The sequence below is a fragment of the Microcaecilia unicolor genome, chromosome 4 (genome assembly GCF_901765095.1).
Source record: "Microcaecilia unicolor chromosome 4, aMicUni1.1, whole genome shotgun sequence".
Lineage (NCBI taxonomy): Eukaryota > Metazoa > Chordata > Amphibia > Gymnophiona > Siphonopidae > Microcaecilia > Microcaecilia unicolor.
In genome coordinates, this window is record NC_044034.1 from 79,103,280 (window position 1) to 79,125,008 (window position 21,729).

At 43.9% G+C, this 21,729-nt stretch overlaps 1 protein-coding gene across 1 annotated transcript in view; it reads right to left on the reverse strand.

The window, feature by feature from the left end:
* The window catches only part of STARD13 (StAR related lipid transfer domain containing 13), a gene marked incomplete in the record, with an annotated part of 274,328 nt that overhangs the window by 45,559 nt on the left and 207,040 nt on the right, over positions 1-21,729 (reverse strand). Inside the window, 3 exon segments of the mRNA XM_030200373.1 lie at positions 6,288-6,447; positions 12,982-13,155; positions 19,030-20,396. Coding sequence (XP_030056233.1) covers positions 6,288-6,447; positions 12,982-13,155; positions 19,030-20,396 — 1,701 coding nt within the window.

A 21,729-nucleotide genomic window follows, 5' to 3' on the forward strand; every position in this document is an offset into this window, starting at 1 on the left:
TTCATTTCCACTCACTCCACACCACTCATGATTTTGTAGATGTCAGTCATATCCCCCCTTAGCTGTCTCTTATCCAAGCTGAAAAGCCCTAACCTCTTTAGCCTTTCCTCATATGAGAGCAGTTCCATCCCCTCTCTCATTTTGGTTGCTCTTCTTTGAACCTTTTCTAATTCCGCTATATCTTTTTTGAGATATGGTGACCAGAATTGAACACAATACTCAAGGTCAGGTCGCACCATAGAGGGATACAGAGGCATTATTTTTGGTCTTATTTTGCATCCTTCTCCTAATAATTCCTAGCATCCTGTTGGATTTTTTGTCCGCCACCGCACACTGGGCAGAAGATTTCATCATATAGTGGTCACTGAACAGTATAGTAGAAGATAATAGTGGAACTTATGAAAATTGTTTTATACACAGATGTATTAGTTCTGGAAGACTTGTGGTTGTAAATCCCTAAAGCCTCAATAATGATACAAAATTAAAATATCTCTGCCAGAGAGAAGGGCATGGAGAGTTCACGTTCACACAGGGGTGGCCCAAGGCAATCTGCTGGCTGAGGTGAGGGATAAGATCCCGCCCTCCCCTCTCAGTTCTCTCCTCAGAGCTACAATCAGGGAGTAAGGTGGTTGGGAGTGATAGAAAACTACAAACTGACAGCAGCCAATCAATTAAGTTTATTACAAAATCACGAAAATACATAAACCATATATAGTTATATTTTCTCGTAAAACCAAAGTTCATCAGCTTAATGGCGTCAAACCATACACAAAAGAAAAATGTCTCATTCATTCCACCAGGGTTGAGCCCTCTGGTGCTAGTGGCCCCCAAGACCTAGCTACACACCTCAGAGGCCTGGGGTGAGGAGCACAAGTACTTGCAGAGAAGTCAACTGCATGTGATCATATATGTATAATTATTCATTCATGGAGCATTCCTAGATCAACCAATAAAACTCTCCCAACAAGAGGTACAGAGCAGAAATAGAGAGACCCTTTTACAAAGGTGCAGTAGGCTCTATGCATGTGCAGCACGCGCCAAAACGAGACTACCGCCAGGCTAGCACACCCACCTGGCGGTAATTTCGGATTTGGCACTCATGACTATGTCGCTGGGACAAATTATTTTTTTATTTCCTACCGTGCAATGGCATTTCTGGCGCTAATCGGCAGTTGGCACGCACCGACCGGCCATGAGCCCTTACTGAAAGATCATTGGGTGGTGTTAATGGCTCAGGCTGTAAATAGGCGTGCGCTGGTTTCAATTTTACCACAGGTCCTTTTCCCGGCTCACTTAAAAAAAGACCTTTTTTTCAGGCGAGGTAAAATCTGGCCCGGCGCACGCCCAAAACACGCGCCTTCACCACCACAGGCCACCTTTTGCTGCAGCTTAGTAAAAGGACCTCAGAATGTTTCACTTTAGTACTACCACTACTACTTATCATTTCTATAGCGCTACTAGACGTACGTAGTGCTGTACACTTGAACATGAAGAAACAGTCCCTGCTCGACCGAGCTTACAATCTAATTAGGACAGACAAACAGGACAGACAAGAGATAAGGGAATATTAAAGTGAGGATGATAAAATAAGGGTTCTGAACAAGTGAATAAGGGTTAGGAGTTAAAAGCAGCATCAAAAAGGTGGGCTTTTAGCTTAGATTTGAAGACGGCCAGAGATGGAGCTTGATGTACCGGCTCAACATACAAATTCTGCTGTCAAATCAGTGATAGCAACAAAAACTCCCTCCACTACCAGCTTACCATATCAGCCCAGCACCAAGTTAAGAACTCAAACTGCACCAACCCTACTTATGAAAAGGTAGCACTGCAAATGTTCTAGAACCTCTGCACACCTCCAAGGATCGGGGGGGGGGGGGGGGTCTTTCATTAAACACAGGGGGTGACGGGCTACAGATTTCTACACAGAATCTACATATCACCTGAATCCCTCATCCCAGTTACAAAGGAAAACACAGGCCATCACTTAGCAAAAAAAAAAAAAAAAAAGAGATCATAAACTAGAAACTTAGAGCCTCTTTCACAAGACTATGCTAGCAATTCCTGCACGGTAAATGAGAGGAAGCCCATTTGATTACTACAGGCTTCCTCTCATTTGCTGTGCAGGAATTGCTAGCATGGTCTTGTAAAAGAGGCTCTAATGTATACAAAAAAAAAAAAAAATGAAATGGAAAACAAAATAAACCAGACTGTGCACAGCAGTGGTGTACCGAGGGCGGGGCAGTGTGCCCTAGGTGCACACTGCAGGACAGGAGGGGTGCAGGGAGCAGCCGCCTGGTTCCCTGCTCCCTATGCTGTTACTTTCTGTTCCGGGGCAGAGGGAGTAGGAAACCAGCCGGGCCGACAGCCGCGCGGCTGCTCCCAGCACCCCAGCAGGCAAGAAAAATGCACCCGGGAGGGGGGGGGGGGGCTTGGATGTGATAAGCCGGGGGGGGGGGGGGATGATGCTGTACCTGGGGGGGGGGGGGGAGGTGTGCGCAGCGGCAATCAGCCCCGGGTGGCAGCCGATCAAGGAACACCATTGGTGAGCAGTGAAACCCCAGAGAAACAATCTTCTTCAGTATAGAACAAAATACAAGAACAGCACATTTTCAAAGCTAACATTATCTTTAAATATGAAAAATAAATTTATATGTATCCTTGTTTTCAGACCATTTTATTTTTTGAATTGGGTTGGTCCTGGTCTCTCTTTACTACATTCTTTTCTTGCTTTCTCTGAGTCCCTCTCCAGGAACTTATTTCCATTTTACATTTCTTCACTATCCTGTCTTTTTCCTTATGCAACTCTGACACTGATCCTTCTGTTTCATTTTTGTCTCCATTTCTCTCATCTGCCTTTTTTATGAACCTGTAAGTAGATTTCATTCCTCTTTCTCCCCACAATCCTCTGTCTCCTTTTTCACCTACTTATCATCTTTCCACTTCCTACACTTTCGTCCCTTCTCCTCCCATCCCTACCCCTCTCTCATTCCTTCTCCAGCTTCCTATTACCTGAATTTTACTCACTTTCTAGTCCCCTATTTCCAGCGCCTGTATTCATCCAGGCCTTATCTATCTCTACCTCTCATCTCCTTCCTGTTATTCATCTTCCCTCCACCTCCAGCCCCTTTCTTATGTCTTACCTCCTTATTCAGGTTCCCCCTTTTACCTCCCCTTTTCTACCCTCTCTCACCTAGGTCACCTTCTTTTATCCCTCAAACCAGTGGTGAAGCTACGTGGGGCCTGGGGGGGCCTTGGGCCCCCCATAGATTTGGCCCTGGACCCCCCTGTCGACGACCCTCTTGACCCCCTTCCCGCCGCCAACCCAGGCTTCGTTCTGTTTCTGTGAGTCTGACATCCTGCATGTACAACTTGCAGGACGTCAGAAACAGAACGAAGCCTTCAGGAGGAAGAAGAGGACCTCCTCGGCTGGCGGGGATTGGGGTCCCCCGCCAGGAAATATAGCCCACGGTGACGGCAGGGGAGGGTTGGCGGCGGGGGGGGGGGGGGGGGGGGTCAAGAGAGTCATAGGCAGGGGTCGTCAAAGTTGGCGGCAGCGCGGGGGGGGGGGGCTAAAATGTGCCCCCTCACTTCAGGCTCTGGATCCCCCTCCCTCCGAAGTCTGGCTACGCTCCTGCCTCAAACACTCTTTGCAGCCCTCTTTTTCCTCTTTCCCCAGCAGCCACTATCTCTACCTCTTCTCCCATATTTCCTTCTCCACTTCCCCAGCACCCACTCATCTCCTTCTCCAATATTTTTCTACCCATCATTGTTCCACCTGAACCCCATCACAAATCTCTCTGCCCCTCTATCTTCACCTTCCCCTGCATAAGTCTATGTTCCTTCCCCCCCCCCCCAACAAATAATATCTGTCCTTCTGCTTCTCTCACCACCGATGCCCTTCTCCTATCCCCTGAATCAGGCTCATCTCCAAGCCCCAGCTTCTATCTCCCACCTGCCCCCATGTTAGCTCCAAGTGCCCTTTACCCAGCCCAACATCAGACTGGTCTCATCTCATCAGCCCCTTCTCCTATTTGCCCAGCACCACTAAATCCACTGCAAAGAAGGGAGCTCCTTTCTTAGCTGAAGCCACTCTACTAGACGCCGGCATCGCACAGGAATTGAAAGTAGAGAACAAAGACTTCCTGTACCGCATGTCAAACATTAAGTAGATTCTCTCTTATTTTAGCAGCTGTGTGGTGCCAGCAGCCAAAGCAGCTGGAGCGAAGAAAGGAGCTCCCCACTCTATATCTGACTTAGTGGTACCAGACCAAGCTGGTAGTAGAAAACAGCAGCTGGCACAACCTTTGGTGGAATCTAAAGAGGCTGGTGCACCACAACAGTACGAAAAGGGTGACATTTACCACCACAATGACTATTGAAGGCAATGAGTGAGATTTTCTACTGGTGTATCCAGGGTATAAATTTGGAAAGATCTAAATGTTGCAGAGACTCTGGCAATGATTCTCATCCTTTTTTTCAGCTGGGAGACTCTAGAGGAATGATGCTCACATTTGTGACACACTGCATATATCACCCTCAAGGATCTTTGGTCTGACACAATATAGCAGTTCTTATGAGTTAAATGCAACCACGCTCTGCATCCACAAAAGTCCAACCGCCCCCCCCCCCCCCAACAACTGTAGATTATAACTAGGATATTTCTCCATGGAAGTCACAGTACAATTATTCTGATTCTTATATCATCGGAGAAATAGCAACATAAATCTCTCTACCAGGCACATTGTGACATGCAAAATCCATGTCATACAACAGTAGCACTAATGTAATATTTCAGAACCCTACCTATTACTCCTGGGGGAATTTGGCGCAAAATGAAAATTTCTGCACAAAAAATTTGGAAATTCTGTGCATCACTATTTGTTATTTTTTTGTGCGGACTCCAATCATAAGGCCTAACTACTCCCTCAGTTTCTTCCTCTGTAAAAAAAATACAAACTGTATAACTGACACTGTTAACATATATATTTCCTTTAGCTCCTTCTGTTCCTGCCAGTGCCATACATACTATAATGCTAATTTTTCAATATGTTCCCACAGATGTCATTATTATGTCTTAACTCTACCATAGGTATTGCCTAGATTCTGTTTTGTTTTATTTATATTTCTCTGTTTTCTATTTGTAATTTTGAAAAATTTTCAATAAAAATTATTGAACTAGAAAGAATACTAGCACTCACGCACATAAATGTACATTTACTCATTTAAGTGCTAGCAAAGCACTCAGCACTATTCAATAACTTATACATGCAAATCGCTTATCGTGTAAACACAAGGGGGTGCTCATAGGGAAGGAGAATATAACTTATAGAATACTGAAGTTACAAGCTAATCCTGAAGACTGTACAAAAACAACAGCCTGAAAAAGGCTGCTGGAAATTTTTCTGCTTCACTGGGTACACCAAGAAAATGTGTGTACAAGACCACGAATGAGCATACACCCACGGATTTTATAAAGGTCACTCAAATTTGGGTGCAGATCCTAGATCAGCATCCAAAGTAATTAACCATAACTAATAACAAGCTCTTAACTGGCAGTAATTATGATTTGGGCGCAGATCTGGCTACACGCCATTCTGTAACAATGTGCACCTAAATTGGATTGTGTACAACTAAAAAAAAGGGGGTGTGGTTATAGGAGGGGCATGGGCTGGTGAAGGTCATTCACAAAAAAAAAAATACACGCAGTGTTGCAGAATAGCAGGGATCCAAGCCTAATTTGCACACCAGGATTTACAGCAGTTTTTAGCTGGCGTAAGTCCTTGCGCCCAAAGTTGAGCGTCAAATTCTATAAAGAGTGCTCATTCCAAAGCGCCCTTTATAGAATAGCGTTGTGTGCCAAATTTTAGGCCCCATTTATAGAATCGGCCCCACAATGTGCTTGTTGACTGCAGTTCTAGACATATTGGTCTTGGGAAGTGTTTGGGAATGTGTGTTTTCTTTACATATACATTAGCATCAAAGTTTGAAAAGAAAGCTTTTTGTTCATTTTTATAATCGTTTCAAATGGGCCAACTCAACATTACATTTCTTATGTAGTTATATGAACATTGGAAATGTCATTTTAATGGGCTACTCAAACTTTCCATATATATTTAGCAAAGAACGAAAAGACTTGAATACCACCAGCAAATGTTTTTTTTTAAATTGTTGCACTACTGTATGCACTTGATCCATTATTTCTACGCTATTAGGCTAGAACAATGAACCTGCCATTGATAATTCAGCATGATAAAAAAAAAAAGATTCAGTTGATTTCTGATGCTTACCTGATCCAGACAGTTGCTGCGCAGATAACGTAAAGCTTGCTGTATGCTTTGAGGAAGGGGCTGCCCTGTCCTTTGGACATGAACTATTAAAGGGACACCAAAAACGTTCTTATCCTTATAATCAGGCATTTTCATCCTCTTCATGAATTTCGGCACAGACCTGGAATTCATATCAGCAATGTCAGCATCAATCCAAAAACATTTCTTTATATTAATGCTGGAGGAGTGGGGGAGGGGAGGAAGGGGAGGCATACTGAGAAAGTCAGTAAGAAAGTTTTGAACCTTGTTTACTCTGCAAACACGGTAATAAAAATATTAGGATTCTGGCCAGGACCATTCTCAAGTGACCATATTGCAATTCAAATAGTTACATGGGTTGGAAAATAAAGCTAGAACACTTAGGGCCTTTTTAATAATATTTATGGTGTAGTAATGGGAGTTAGTGCGTATTAACTGCCATCACACCTATAGGAATATAACTAACCATGGTAGCAGAAGCACACATTAAGCATTAGTAACGTGCAGCCCTAGGCATTAGTCAAAAATTTATAAGAGACAAAGAAAACATTGTTTGTTCTTTCTTGCTTTCTTTTGCTATTTGGTTTGCTTTTTTGTTATTTTGTTCTTTTTTTAGTTGAGTTTTTAAAATATTTTTTGCTGCTTTTCTTTCTCTCCCAGCAGTTTTTTTTTGTTTGCCTTCCAGATTTTAAGCTCAAGTTACCAAATTTTAGACACCCAGGTGATGTAGATACTGTGATTTATCCAACCCTGTCATGTATCTTTTCTGGTCCCTGAGATTCCTAAAGGTGCAGTCCTATATCTGACAATGCAGAGTATGAGTGTGTGTGGTGAGGGGAAAAGGGGAGTCTGTGTATATGAAAAAGCCATGGTCAATATGTTCTAGCAAATTTTTCAGAGAATATTATTTGTATTGTTTTATATTGTTTGCATATTAGAGAATTATGAAAGTAAAGCAGTCTAGTTTTGTGCATTATATTTTCCATAATCCATGCTAGCTTCTTGATGATATCACTTATTCATTATTAATATTTGTTGTGAAAATATCAAAAGGTTGTACAGTAGGTATAGGGGATGTGTCTGGCATGTCTCCTGCAGTTATCGGACAGAAATTTTCTTTACCGCACATTAACTCCCCTGTTGCCATGTGGCAATGTCAAAAAAGACCATTCAAAATGAACGGGCTGTGTTGGCATTAGTGCACCAGCAGCCGCAAGTTTGGTTTTGTAAACGGTGGGGGGGGGGGGGGGGGGGGGGGGGGAAAGACTCTTGGCAATTAATGTGGATGTGTTTACCGCCTCCGCTTGAGGAAGCACAAAGTGCACCCACTCTAGCTGCAGAAGTGACAGTGCGCGGTAAGTACTGCAATGTGAGGTCCATGCCCATTCTCTCCCCATACCCACTACCTAAGACATCATTCAATTATCTCATGAATTCTCATGAATTAGCATGCGCTATCATGCCACTGTGGTAGCAATTACTGAGCGTTTGTGAAAATAGGCGAGTTGATTCGTGATTTAACCGTTTAATCCAGTTAGGTAAAAAGGCCCCTAAAACTCTTAGCTGAAGGACGTTACTGAAGGACATTAAGCCCTAACGCATACTGGGGTATTTTACTAAGGCATGCTAGCGTTTTTAGCACACGCTAAAAATAGGCACGTGCTAAATGCTAGAGACACCCATAGGAATACATTAGTGTCTCTAGCGTTTAGCATGCACCTATTTTTAGCATGCGATAAAAACACTACGCGCTTTAGTAAAAGACCCCCACTATGCTTTCTTCTCTTGCTGATCTGTCCCTTTTGGTTAATGATTGCGAATAAACAAATTAAATGTGGAAAAATCTACGGTGCTACATCTGCCTACCCTCAGCTCCTGTCTGTCTATCACCCAGTCCCCTGCATGTAAAAAAAAAAATCTCAAAATCGGCAGCACAGCGCCTTCCGTGTGAAAGTGGCACATTGCCTCGGGCAGGCCTTCCCTCACTGTGTCCTGCCCTCTTCTGATGTAACTTCGTATTTCTGCGAGGGCGGGGCACAGTGAGGGAAGGCCCGCCCAAGGTGATCTGCCGCTTTCACACGGAAGGTGCTGCCGATTTCAAGGTTGTTTTTTTTAATGAAGGAGGTTGAATGGCAGACAGAAGGGAGCTGAGGGTAGGTAGGTGGAGACGACAGCAGTAGCGATTGGGGGGAGGTGGGGCGGCGATCCTTGGGAGGGGTTGGGGGCAGCCTTGCCCTGGGCCTGGCTCAGTCTCTCGGCGGCCCTGCTTTCATTTCTAAACAGACAACTGTTCAAAGTTTAGGAATTTCACTGGATTCCACTTTGACAGGTGAATCCCAAGATCATAGAGTAAATACTTTATCTTATGCTGCGGTTTTTTATACCAAATTCAATCTTGCTTTTCTGAAGATGTTTTACTAAAATTTTGTATATGTTTTGGTTTTTTCCATCTTGGATTATTGTAATGTCTTGTTTTTAGGAATGTCTCATGCCTCTCTATCTAGATTACAATTATTTTAAAATAGTGCAGCAAGACGTATATTGAAGAAATCAAAGTATGAGACGATTACTCCTAAGTTGCAGGTTCTGAATTGGTGACAAAGAATTTAAGGTCTTATGGTTTAAGTCCAATTTATTTTTCTAAGTGCACTGGTTTACGATCTACTATTAGACGAGGCAGTTTGCTTCATGCAAACAAACTTGATTTATCTTTTTGTTCAACAATTTGTTTATTATCAACCTGTAGAAAAGTTTTTTTGGGTTTTTTTTTGCAGTTGCTCCCCAAGTATGGAATTCTCTTCCATTAGACTTCAGTTTAGTATCTTGTTATATTTGTTTTTATAAGCAATTGAAAACCTGGTTATTTAAGAAATATACAGAGTGACCAGAAAAAAACAGGACCCCTTACATACCCCTCCCCCCATTTACTAACAGGCTTATTTTCGAAAGAGAAAGGCGCCCATCTTTCGACACAAATCGGGAGATGGGCGTCCTAATCACAGGGTCGCCCAAATTGGCATAATCGAAAGCCGATTTTGGGCATCCCCAACTGCTTCCCGTCACGGGGACGACCAAAGTTCCCAGGGGCGTGACGGAGGCGTAGCGAGGGCGGAACTGGGGCATGCCTAACATATGGGTGTCCTCAAACGATAATGGAAAAAAGAAGGGCGTCCCTGACGAGCACTTAGACGACTTTACTTGTTCCATTTTTTCTTACGACCAAGCCTCAAAAAGGTGCCCGAACTGACCAGATGACCACCGGAGGGAATCGGGGATGACCTCCCCTTACTCCCCCAGTGGTCACTAACCCCCTCCCACCCTGAAAAAAACAACTTTAAAAACTTTTTTTGCCAGCCTCAAATATCATACTCAGGTCCATCGCAGTAGTATACAGGTCCCTGGGGGGTGGGGTGGGGGGGGGGGAAAGGTCTGTGTGTGTGTCAGCAGAGGCATAGCGAAGGCATGGACGTCCTTCTTTCAAACATTTTGGACATCCTGAACTGCCCCCCCCCCCCCACATAGGGACAGCCAAATTTCAAGGGTGTGGAGTAGAGGAGTGGCCTAGTGGTTAGAGCACCAGTCTTACAATCCAGAGGTGGCTGGTTCAAATCCCACTGCTGCTACTTGTGATCCAAAACCTAAATAAATAAAGGGGGTGTCAGAGGCATAGCAAAGGCATGGACGTCCTTCTCACAGAAACATCCACATTTTGGACCTTGTCTGCGTATATAAAGCCGTCTTTGGCAAGCGCAGAGCAGCCACGCATATCGCTTGGCTGCTCTGCACTGGCTTCCCCTCCCTAGGAAGGAAATCATGTGCAAATGAGCTAACAGCGAGCAGCTCATTTGCATGCGATTTCCTTCATGCATGTCCGTTCCTTTCCAAATCGCTAAGGGATCAGTAAGGGAAGGGCTTTTTCCATTCAGTCAGTGCAACAGTTTGTCCACTGCAGTGCCCCCTAGGGTGCCTGGTTGGTGTCCTGGCATGTCAGGGGGACCAGTGCACTACGAATGCTGGCTCCTCCTACAACTAAATGAGTTGGATTTGGTCGTTTTTGAGATGGGCGTCCTCGGTTTCCATTATCGCTGAAAACCTGGGACGACCATTTCTAAGGTTGACCATCTCTAAGGTCAACCTAAATGTTAAGATTTGGGCATCCCTGACTGTATTATTGAAACAAAAGATGGCCGCCCATCTTGTTTCGATAATACGGGTTTTCCCACCCCTTTGTGGGGACGTCCTGCGAAGACGCCCTCAGGAAAACTTGGGCTTCCCGTTCGATTATGCCCCTCCACGCTGTGCTAGCAGCTGACACGTGGCAATGCCCATTCAAAGTGAATGGGCTGTATCGGCATGGCTTAGTAAACACAGGGACTAGTTTCAAAATACTTTGCAATTGTTTACTAAGCAGTCCAGTTTACTAAGCAGCACTAAAGGGATGTTAGCATTTTTAGAATGCGCTAAATGCTAAGTCACCCATAGGAACATATGGGCGACTCTAGCGTTTAGCATGCGCTATTTCAGCATGTGCTAAAAACGCTAGCGTGACTTAGTAAACAGGGCCCTTAGTATGACCTTTAAAAATACATTAGCATAATGTTTTTTTTCCTTAGTTAATTCATAATTTTGTGTTCAAAGTGTCCTCTTTCAACCTTGACACATTCATGACATCTTCGACACCACTGACTAAACGTCATTTTGCTAAAACAGATCTTAATGGTCACTTCTTGAAAACAGGGCTCATCCAGTTTTTACAGCATCTTGCAGTAACATCTGTCAATAACAGTAATAATTTTTTAATAATAGTAAATTTGTTTTTGGGGCCCCATTTTTTCCGGACACCATGTATATTATTTTTATAATGTACTTTTGATATTTAAAAATTGTTTTCTGACTAGTTTTTAAGATTGTGAACAGTGGCGTAGCTAGGTGGGGCGACAGGGGAGCGGCCACTCCCCCAAACGGAGTTCTGCTGGCGCCTATTTTTTTCTCGTCGTGCTTCATTAAAAATGTGCGCTGGCACCGGCGGAAGTCCGCGCTCGCGCCGCTTTCGCTCCCTCTGCACCATCAACCTGGCTCCGCTTCTGATTGTGAATTATCTAGAGCTTTTTTGGTGTCGACGTTTATAAGGATCACGTATTATCATGGAAAAAACAGGTTCCCACAAAACGCATTAAAATGTTTTACGGTATTTTGCCTGTTGGTGCAGTAGCATGTGCATTACTTACTTTTTCAAAATATTTTTTCTAGGGGGCACCTCATAGGCAGTGAATGGGCATGGAAGAGTTAACCAGCTAGCATAATAGGATTACTGCACGCTAACTGGTTAAAGCTGGGTTAACGCGGGAGCACTTAGGGGCCCTTTTACTAAGGTGCATAGGCACCTACGCACGTCCAACATGTGTCAAATTGGCACTACCACCCAGCTACCGAGTGCCCCAGGCAGTAATTCCATTTTTGGTGCGCGCCCAAAACACACGTTAGAAAATATTTTCTATTTTCTACCGCGTGGGGCTTACCCAACGGTAATTGTCAATTTACATGCGTTGAAAATTTACCACCTGGTTAGCGCGTGAGACCTTACTTCTAAGTCAATGGGTGGCAGTAAGGTCTCAGACCAAAAATGGACGTGCGCTGGTCTTAATTTTGCTGCACATCCATTTTCCGGCACAAAAAAATGCCTTTTTTCCAGGCGCGCTGAGGAAATGGACCCGCACACGTTCAAAACACGCGCTTGCACCAGCACAGGCTACTAGTGTGCCTTAGTAAAAGGGCCCCTTAGAGCCTCCAAAATAGGAGTGGTAAATGCCCCTGCATTAAGGGCCGCTTTTACCAAGTGGCGGCAAAAGGGGGCCTGCACTGGTGTTGGCTCGTTTTTGATGCGCGCCGAGGCCCACTTTTACCGCTGCAGGTAAAAGGTAGGTTTTTGTTTTTTTAAAGAAATGACCATGCGGCAAATGGGGCACTTGCCGCGTGGCCATTCCGGGGGGGGGGGGGGGGGGGGGAGCCCTTACTGCTACCCATTGAGGTGGCAGTAAGGGCTCCCATGCTAACCCGACGATAACCGGGCATGGGTTTGGGGATCTTTAGGGGAATGAAGCATACCGGGGACGACCATTTCTAAGGTTGACCATATCTAAGGTCGACCTAAATGTTAAGATTTGGGCGTCCCCGATTGTACTATTGAAACAAAAGATGGCCGCCCATCTTGTTTCGATAATTCAGGTTTTCCCACCCCTTCGTGGGGACGTCCTGCGAAGACGCCCTCAGGAAAACTTGGGCTTCCCGTTCGATTATGCCCCTCCACGCTGTGCTAGCAGCTGACAAGTGGCAATGCCCATTCAAAGTGAATGGGCTGTGTCGGCATGGCTTAGTTTGCAGTGATCTCCAGGTGACTATAAGAACCAAGGTCACAGGAAATAAGATGTGGCATTTTGTTACACTGGTGGGCGATAGAGTTGGGTTACTGTATAATAAGGAAGAGGAAGGGTGAGTAGGGGAAGATTATTGGTTGGGAAAAGGGGATGAAAATAATGTTTCCTCATTGTTCTGGATTATATGTATGTTTGTGTTGGAGGATAATAAAAAAAGATTTAAACAAAATTAATTTTATGAAGACAGAGTGTATCACTGTTTGACTAATGATCTTTTCTGTTTTTCCGGTACTTATACTCACCATGTCCATCCATGTTTATTTGACATGGAATACTTCTCCATGATGGCAGTGAGATGAAGTAAAGAGAACTTCTGTAGAAGATTCAGCTGGCCAGCAGACTGATTACTGATCTGAAGTGATGCCACTGAGTGACTGAGACGATGAGAAATCTGGAAGCTTGGCCATCGTAATCGTCTATATTAACGTACAGCAAAAAACGAGATTATAGCCAAATAAGCAGCATAGGTGCCTGTTTCAATACACAGGGGCAATTTTGAATAATTTGCAGTATGAGAGGTACTTCTTAGGCCCACATATATTACTAAGATGTTCTATGACAAAAAAACACCACTTTAAAAAGTATAATTAAAACACCTTCAAACCATATAACACGCATTCATTAAAGCTAACACATGTTATTTCACCACAAAGCATGTTAAAAAAAAAAGCTGTATCACAAAGCAGCTCATTATCATGTAAATGCATGATACAGCTTGTGTTACACTTCACAAGTTGCTTTATTCGGTGGGAAATCCTCAAGAGCTTTAAGGTGGTGGTAACTTTCTTCCAGGAGCATAAGCCACTAATGCTCACCCCAATGCCCTCAAGAAGTGACTTAAAGGGGCTGGACAGTGGCTTGAAAAATGTCCCCTCCCCTCTTCTACCACAGAGACAGTGGAGAAGTTTATGTTCCCCCTCGTACCCTAAATTGTTAAAACTTAAAAGTTACACATTCTTTTTAAAAAATAAGTGGTCCCCAACATGTCCCCACCTTCCTCCAGTACCTGTGGGGTCTAGTGCTTGCAGTGGCAGCTCAGTGTTCAAAATGGTGCTGCCTGAGTCCTTAACATTATTCTTGTGGTACTACCAGTTCTGGCTAAGGTGGAAAGGTGGTGCATTTAAAGCCACTGGTCTGCCCCGATGAAAGATAGCAAGCCTGAATATGGGCCTGCTTTGCATGTTGTCATGGTGGGGAATGCGCAATGTTCCTTACTACAGAAATGCTAATACCGTTTTCCAAAGTGGACTGAGGGAATTCTTAAATCCAGTTAAAATTCAGACTTCACCCAATCTTCTCTAAAGGCAGAGGGATATTCTGTCGGAATTCTGCATGATTAGCCCCCACCCCTCCTTTCCAGTAAGGAATGGGTCTTCTTATGAGAACATCTGTGACCCAAATGGCCAGAGAGGTACCCTTCCTGTTTCAACCAGAAGCAGAACCACGGGAAGATGTCTTTGTATTCCTGAAGTTCATAGAGACCGATAAAGCTTTTGTTGTTGTACCAGTTCATGAACTTTTGAGAGACCAACAACTTCTCATGTGGTATACTCTTCACTTATCATATATCCTGTTACCAAGGAAGCATATGTGAAATATAAAGTCCAGGCTGCATCTGGTTTCAATAAATTCCAGCTCTCATCGCACTCCTCTGTCGTGGTTGAAGCAGCCAGGAAGAAAGTGATAAAGTACAGAGTGAATCCTGTGGTACAATAGTACTACTACTACTAATATTTAGCATTTCTATAGCGCTACAAGGCGTACGCAGCGCTGCACAAACATAGAAGAAAGACAGTCCCTGCTCAAAGAGCTTACAATCTAGAGCACATATTCACTAATTTACCACAGGTTAAGAAATAGGCCACCGCTTCCATTTAAAAAGTAGCAGCCAAAAGGTGCATGTGTTAAAACCAGCTGAATCTTTGCACCTGCTTGGCTGAGGAAGGGCCAAATTGCAGGAATATATTTTAAAATTGAAGGTACATTACTGTGTGCTAAATGACTAATGCACTGATAATATGGGACCACTTACTGTCTCCTAATTAGGAGGCGGTAATTGGTCCTGTGTCAACTCTCAGCAGGTACCAATAGGAACATTAGCATATGACCTGCAATAAAAAAAATAGTGGGAAACGCCTAAAAGGTGCCATGTAAAATTTGCTGCTGCCACTTGTTAAGCCACAATAACTGCAAATTATACCATGGTTTAGTAAAAGGGCCCCTATAACAAGTAGGCTTGTACTTGTATGCAACACAGGTAAGGAATGTTCAAGGGAACGAGCTCATTCACAGTTGTTAAGTATGCTCATAGGCTACAAAAAAAAAAAAAATATATATATATATTTTTTTTTTGTTACATTTGTACCCCGCGCTTTCCCACTCATGGCAGGCTCAATGCATCTTACATGGTGCAATGGAGGGTTAAGTGACTTGCCCAGAGTCACAAGGAGCGGCCTGTGCCTGAAGTGGGAATCAAACTCAGTTCCCCAAGACCAAAGTCCACCACCCTAACCACTAGGCCACTCCTCCTTTGTGTACTTTAGCCATGTACATTTATACCAGATACATGTGTATATTTATGTGTGCTGAGTAATACCCATATAATTTGCATATTACAAACATGTAAACTCCAAACTTTGCCCCTAGGAATGTCTATATATACATACACGTGTACAAACATACATGGAATCATTCCCTACATATAGTTTTATAGGGGAATGGGACTTGATATACCTCCTTTCTTTGGTTTTTGCAACTACATTCAAAGCAGTTTACATAGTATATACAGGTAGTTACTTGTACCTGGGGCAATGGAGGGTTAAGTGACTTGCCCAGAGTCATAAGGAGCTGCAGCGGGAATCAAACCCAGTTCCCCAGGATCAAAGTCTGCTGCACTAACCACTAGACTACTCCTCCACTTATGAGCATATGATTACAAATTTCACATAATGCACTAAAGCCTTTCTAAACTTATCCTCTAAAGGGGAAATTTTTATAAACAGACACCTCCATTTTGGTGCTCCGAGGCTGCATGATACAAGCCATTCTATAATTGAACCTGTAACAGAATACAAGCATAACCTGTATTGGTGTGCCTAACATGTAGGTGATCACATTTAGACCAGCCAGAGGGGCGGTTATAAGTATGGGTGCCTAGATGTGGCAGGGACATGTATACCTTACAGTATTCTGTAAGCTTAGGGTTACCATATTTGGTCCCCCCAAAAAGAGGACACATGCCCCACCCCACCACACCCCGCCCCTTTCACACCCACCCCACCCCTTTCACACCCTCGCACTGACCCCGTCACATATTCACCTCCCCCCTGTCATACACCCCGTCACTCCCCTCCACGTCACCCCCTTCCCTTACCTTTGTCTACTGCCCTGGTGGTCTAGTGACCTCTCGGCGGCCATTTTGAATCAACATCGAGATCAGCAACAGAATGCAGGGCAGCACTCCGGGCAGGAAAGAGGGGGCTCTTTCCTGCCCCAAAGGCGGAAGAGGTCACTAGACCACCAGGGCAGTAGAGTAGTAAGTAAGGGGAGGGGAGGGCCGGGAGGCTAGCATAGGACAGCCCGCCCACCCGTTTGTCCAGAAATCCGGACAAACGGGCAGATTGGCAAAACCCGCCCGGTTGCCCGGACATGTCCAGGTAAATCCAGACATATGGTAATCCTATGTAAGCTACTTGCATAAGTGCAGAGTGTGCTTATGTCTTGCCCATGCTTCTCTCCTTTTTTATTTGTACCCCGCACATTTTCCCACTCATGGCAGGCTCAATGCGGCAGGCAATGGAGGGTTAAGTGACTTGCCCAGAGTCACAAGGGAGCTGCCTGTGCCGGGAATCGAACTCAGTTCCTCAGGACCAAAGTCCACCACCCTAACCACTAGGCCACTCCTCCTTTGTATGCCTTCCTTCCAAATACCCACTATCCCCAGGATTCTATATAGCACCTAAAGATTGGTGCCGAAATTGACGAGGGTTCTATAAAAATGTGCGTATTTTAACAAGCTTAATGAGTTAATGAGTACTGATAGCAGCACTTTAACAAGCAATAATGAGCATTAATTGGCACTGATTAGAATTTACGTGCACAACTTGCTAAGTGTAGTCTGTAATGAAGTGTGCCAAACTTCTAACGTGCGCAGGCAAAGAGGCAAGGGTTATGGGTGGGAAAATGGGCATTTCATGGGCGTTCCAAAATTTATGTGCCTAGTTGTAGAAAATGGCCCAGTGCGCCCAAATCTACACATACGTATTTACACCAAGTTTTTGTTGGTGTAAATGGATGCGCGTAATTTTAGGAGCTGAAATATAAACTAAACATATTCTATAATCGGTGCCTAAATCTAGGCACCGATTATAGAATATGCTTAGTTGGCACTGATTTCAGCGCAGGTATTTTAGGCGCCATATAAAGAATCTCCTCCTATGTGAGTTACACAGGTATTTACAGAATAGCACTTAGGACATTTAGGGGGTCTTTTACTAAAGCTTAGCTTGAGTTATTTGCGCAGGAATAAAATGGGCCCTGCTGCAGATAACTCGAGCTAAGATTTTTTTTTTTGTTACATTTGTACCCCATGCTTTCCCACTCAAGGCAGACTCAATGCGGCTTACATGGGGCAATGGAGGGTTAAGTGACTTGCCCAGAGTAAAAGACCCCCTTACTGACGTTTACACGTGCATGTGAGTCGAAACACGGCACATGTTGGGTCCATCCATATAGCAGATGTACTTCCACTTCAGACTGTGTATCTGTCAATAAACTTTGGATTTATATTCATCCTGGAATGTATTTATTTTGCTCACGTCTGCTCTTTTGCTGTCCTGTTGTGTTTTCTGAAAGTGTTTGGTTCCCCCTTCCCTTTCTTTGTGCACATATACACACATACATATCAATATTCTGTACCTTTATGCACATAACACAAGCATAAATATAAGTGCCTAGATTATAGAACTGCTCTTTATGTTCACTCTGGGGGCAACAGAGGACATAACAATTTGCCCATAATCACAGGGAGCATCAGTGGGCATGCCTACTCAACAAGTACACACTGGCTTGTACCACACATACTTTCAGATGTGACATTTTTTAAGAGGTGCTGCTGCCCTCTGAGAGCAGCAGCATTAGACGAGCTCCAGTAGACACATAAGGCAGCCAAGCTAACTAGTTGACTTGACTGCTTGTATTGGGGCTACGCCTGCCCTTTCTTGCTCTTGTATATACAGTGAGTTGGTTTATTCTGCATTTGTCTCTACCTCCTCTTCCTTTATTTTAATGTAGAAGAGAGACTGGTGGGGCTTCCTGTGACTCCCTAGCTCTTCTTTTGGTCAATTAAGTCATACCCACACTTCTACTCTATAAAGGCTGGTGTACAACCAGTAGTGTAGCCAGCTAATCGATTTAGGGCAGGCCCACGATCAAAGTGGGTGGACAAAAAATGTCATGCTCACACCCCCCTCCCAACTAATTTCCACCTCTTCTCCCAGCACCTTCCCCAAAGTAAATGAAATACCTGTGCTGGCAGGGATTCCCAAGCCCCGTCAGCCAAAGATTTCCTTCCCGCCAAACAAGCTTACTTCTAGGGCGGTTGCTGACACTGTCCCAAAGCCACTGCTGCCACCAGCCACTGGTCTCTGCGTATGCATGAAAACTGAGCATGTGCATGGTGGAGGGGCAGCAGCAGGTTGGGGCCAGTGCTGGTGGCCGCCCAAGAAGTAAGTTTAATTGGTGGGGAGGAGGTCTTTGTCTGGCGGGGTTTGGGGATCCCTGTCAGCCATGGTAAGGGAGATGACATTTCTGGTGGGCTTGAGCTTACCTGTTGCTACACCACTGTGTACAACACAATTTTAGTGCTTTGGACTTGATAAAGTGGAAAAATACTGCTTAATAGTATTTGACTTTTTTTTTTGTTATCACTCTGTAAATATCTTTGTCAGTGATAAGTTTTGTACCTTAGTGTTCTATCACACAGGAGACCTGGATTGGCATACACTCAAGGCAGCAGGGTTTGAACATGGCATAGAAGTGATCAGCAGAAGCTCTTACAGAGGGAAGGAGTGATGGTCATGTATCTGTTGGAAACAGAAGGATCTGAAGAGTTCAGACGTGGGGAAAGCCAATTTAATATCATGTGCTCTCGAGGGTAACTCAGTTTATCCAGCATAATCATCAGGTGAATGAAGTGGGAGAGGGGAACAGAGGTGAGGATCATCTTTTCTCATAATGCATGAATTTTAGTAACATTATAAAACAGAAACAAAAAGAGTCATTCAACAAACCTGTTTGGTCTGGTCAGAGAGGCCCCAACCCCAGAATCTCTCCGTTCTTTTACTCCCGTTGTCTCTAATTCACTTAGAGATGCACCATCTCGATCTATATCACTAGGTGTAGTCCTGTCATCAGAAACAGAATTCCCTTCAAAATCTAATGTGATCTGGTTGGGTGGTTGAAATGGTGCTCCAACTGACAAATCATTATTTCGAAGCTCTGGCAACATTTTCTTTGACCAGTGGTCTACAACCTCTTGAAGGCCATTGACATGCTGCAAAATATCATCCAAATGAGGAAAGAAGTTATCTTTTTCCAAATCCAGGAGGTCTCCAGTGCTGGCATACAAATGTGAGCCTGGTACATTGTCATAAACACTTACTCTGCTTCCTTTTGTACAACAAGAAGGCACTAGTCTAGGCTCAGGCCTGTTCAGAGAAAGGCTACCAGTCCGCCAGTTTACAGCATTATTACTGTCTACAGGAGACAGACTTTCAATGGAAAGGGCCTTAGGAAAAGTGCCAGGTTTGTGATCCTTGGGGATATGAACAACCAGGTCCTCTTGGGAATGAAACTCACTGTTATGATTTTGGTTCACCATGTGTTGTAGCACTGCCCCTGTCAGAACATCCATGTCCTCCAGATACATACCCTCACGTTTGTTGGTTTCATGACTCTTTCTTTCTTTTAAACTGGGAGTGCTCAGCGCACTGCTATTATTTTCAGACTGAGTGTCTTCACTAATGAACTTTGCAGAAAATGAAAGCTCACTTCCTATTCGGGCTGTTGTGTTTTGCACATCTCCATTTGCTACCTCTACACAGTGCATTGCTTTTACTGATTCTGGTTCCTGTTGAAGAACAGGCCCACTTATCACTAAGCCAGTAGTCCTTCCGATGCTTTTATGTTTTCCAAGCGTACCCTTGGATCTTAATGTTTCCATACGTTTTAAAAGGTTTTTGGCTCTGGTTCGTGTAGGGTTCTCATTCTTGAGGTAATCTGAGAAATCTTTGGTGGAATGATGGATTATATGGCTAGATGAAGTGGAGTCAGGCATGACCACAGTATGTGCACATGTCCTTGCCGAGCAGTCAAATGTTTCTCTAGTTGCACAACTAATGCCAGATTGGCTCCTATTATCACTTCCTCCTCCACTGCTCTCACTATGAATGGAAGAGATCTCAGGTTCACTCAAATCTGTAAGAACACTTTCACTGCTTGTGGTATTTTTCATCTTCATGTCTCCCATAGACCCATGTTTATCGGATCGGTGATGACAGAGATCAATTTCATCCACACGAGACCATCGTCGACTGATTCTTTGAAAAGTCCATTTGTCACTAATGGCACAAAGGTCTTCTTCATCTGAATCTTCACTCTGAAAAATATTATATTTAACATGATTAAGTATTGGGTATATTTCAAAGGCTTATGAGTATTCTTACTAAGCAATGCTATCACCGTTGCAGATAGCGCAGGTGCACTTAAGGCCAGATTCTGTATAAGGTGCAGCGAGTAGCATGTGTTAAATTGTGTATGTGGTCAATTATACACGCTACTCAATTGAGTAATGTTAAGATATAATACAGCAAGAGACCCCCACTGGAATAGTGGAGGGCTGAGTCATAGAGCTCAGACTACTAGAGACACTGGCCAAGTCAGAAATCTGATGGCTAGCATGGCCAGGAGCTTGCTGGAAAAGCATGGCCTAGTTCTTGGCCCAGATTATGGCCTAAATAATCTAAACTGGGAAAGTTAGGTCAAGAGAATCTGAGATCAAAATGGAAGTTATAAAACTGTCAGCTATAAAATGGATTCCTATCTCTGCATCTAAGTTAAGAAAAAGCAGTTTTCTTCTTGAAAAAGTCTTGCAGGTGCAAGGAAACAGTTGAGAAAGAGTAGGAGGAAACTTCTGATGTAGCAAGGTTGCGGTTGAGCGAGTTTGGGATAAACAAGCTTAACATGGGGGTAAATGAAGAACCATTAGTTGTAATGGGATCAGAAGCGTATAAAAAGGACAGAAATTGTGGGTGGGGTGGGGAGAGTTCCAGATGTCATCCAGAGATGCTGTCGGATAGATCTGAAGTCTGATTGATGGGCTTGACTGTTTTATGTTCTTTTGGTGAGAATAAATCTTATACTATTGAAACCTATCTTCTCTTCTTATCATTTAATACCTAGAGGTTTAGTCATTCCTATTAGGATGAAGTCCATAGTAGGACCTAATTATCCCTACACACCCACAGACTTAGTAACAAGACTTTAACCTGCAAAGACATGATGAGGGACAGCCTTCTGAGAGGAGTCCGATATATGGGCATCTTTGAGGGATTCCTCAGGGCCGATATATCGGTAGGGGAAAACAGTAACAAGCCAATTAGTGATTTTTTGCCAATAGTGACCAATTATTATCACTAATTGGCAATAATTGGAATTTACGCATGCTTCTTTTTAGGTGTATTCTAAAAAGAGGAGTGCGTAAATTCCAACATGTGCAGTTGAAAAGGGGATGTGGCCATGGGAGGAGTGTAGATGTGTCAGGGGCATCAATCAAATTTAGGCACGTTGTTATAGAACTCGTGGGAACATGCATGTATTTAGGTGCAGGTATTTACACCAGCTTTTCAGTGGTGTAAATGGCCAGGCCTAAATGTACACAAACAAAAAAGGCAACACACTGGGCCTTCAAGACTGAGACAACAGGAGTATTT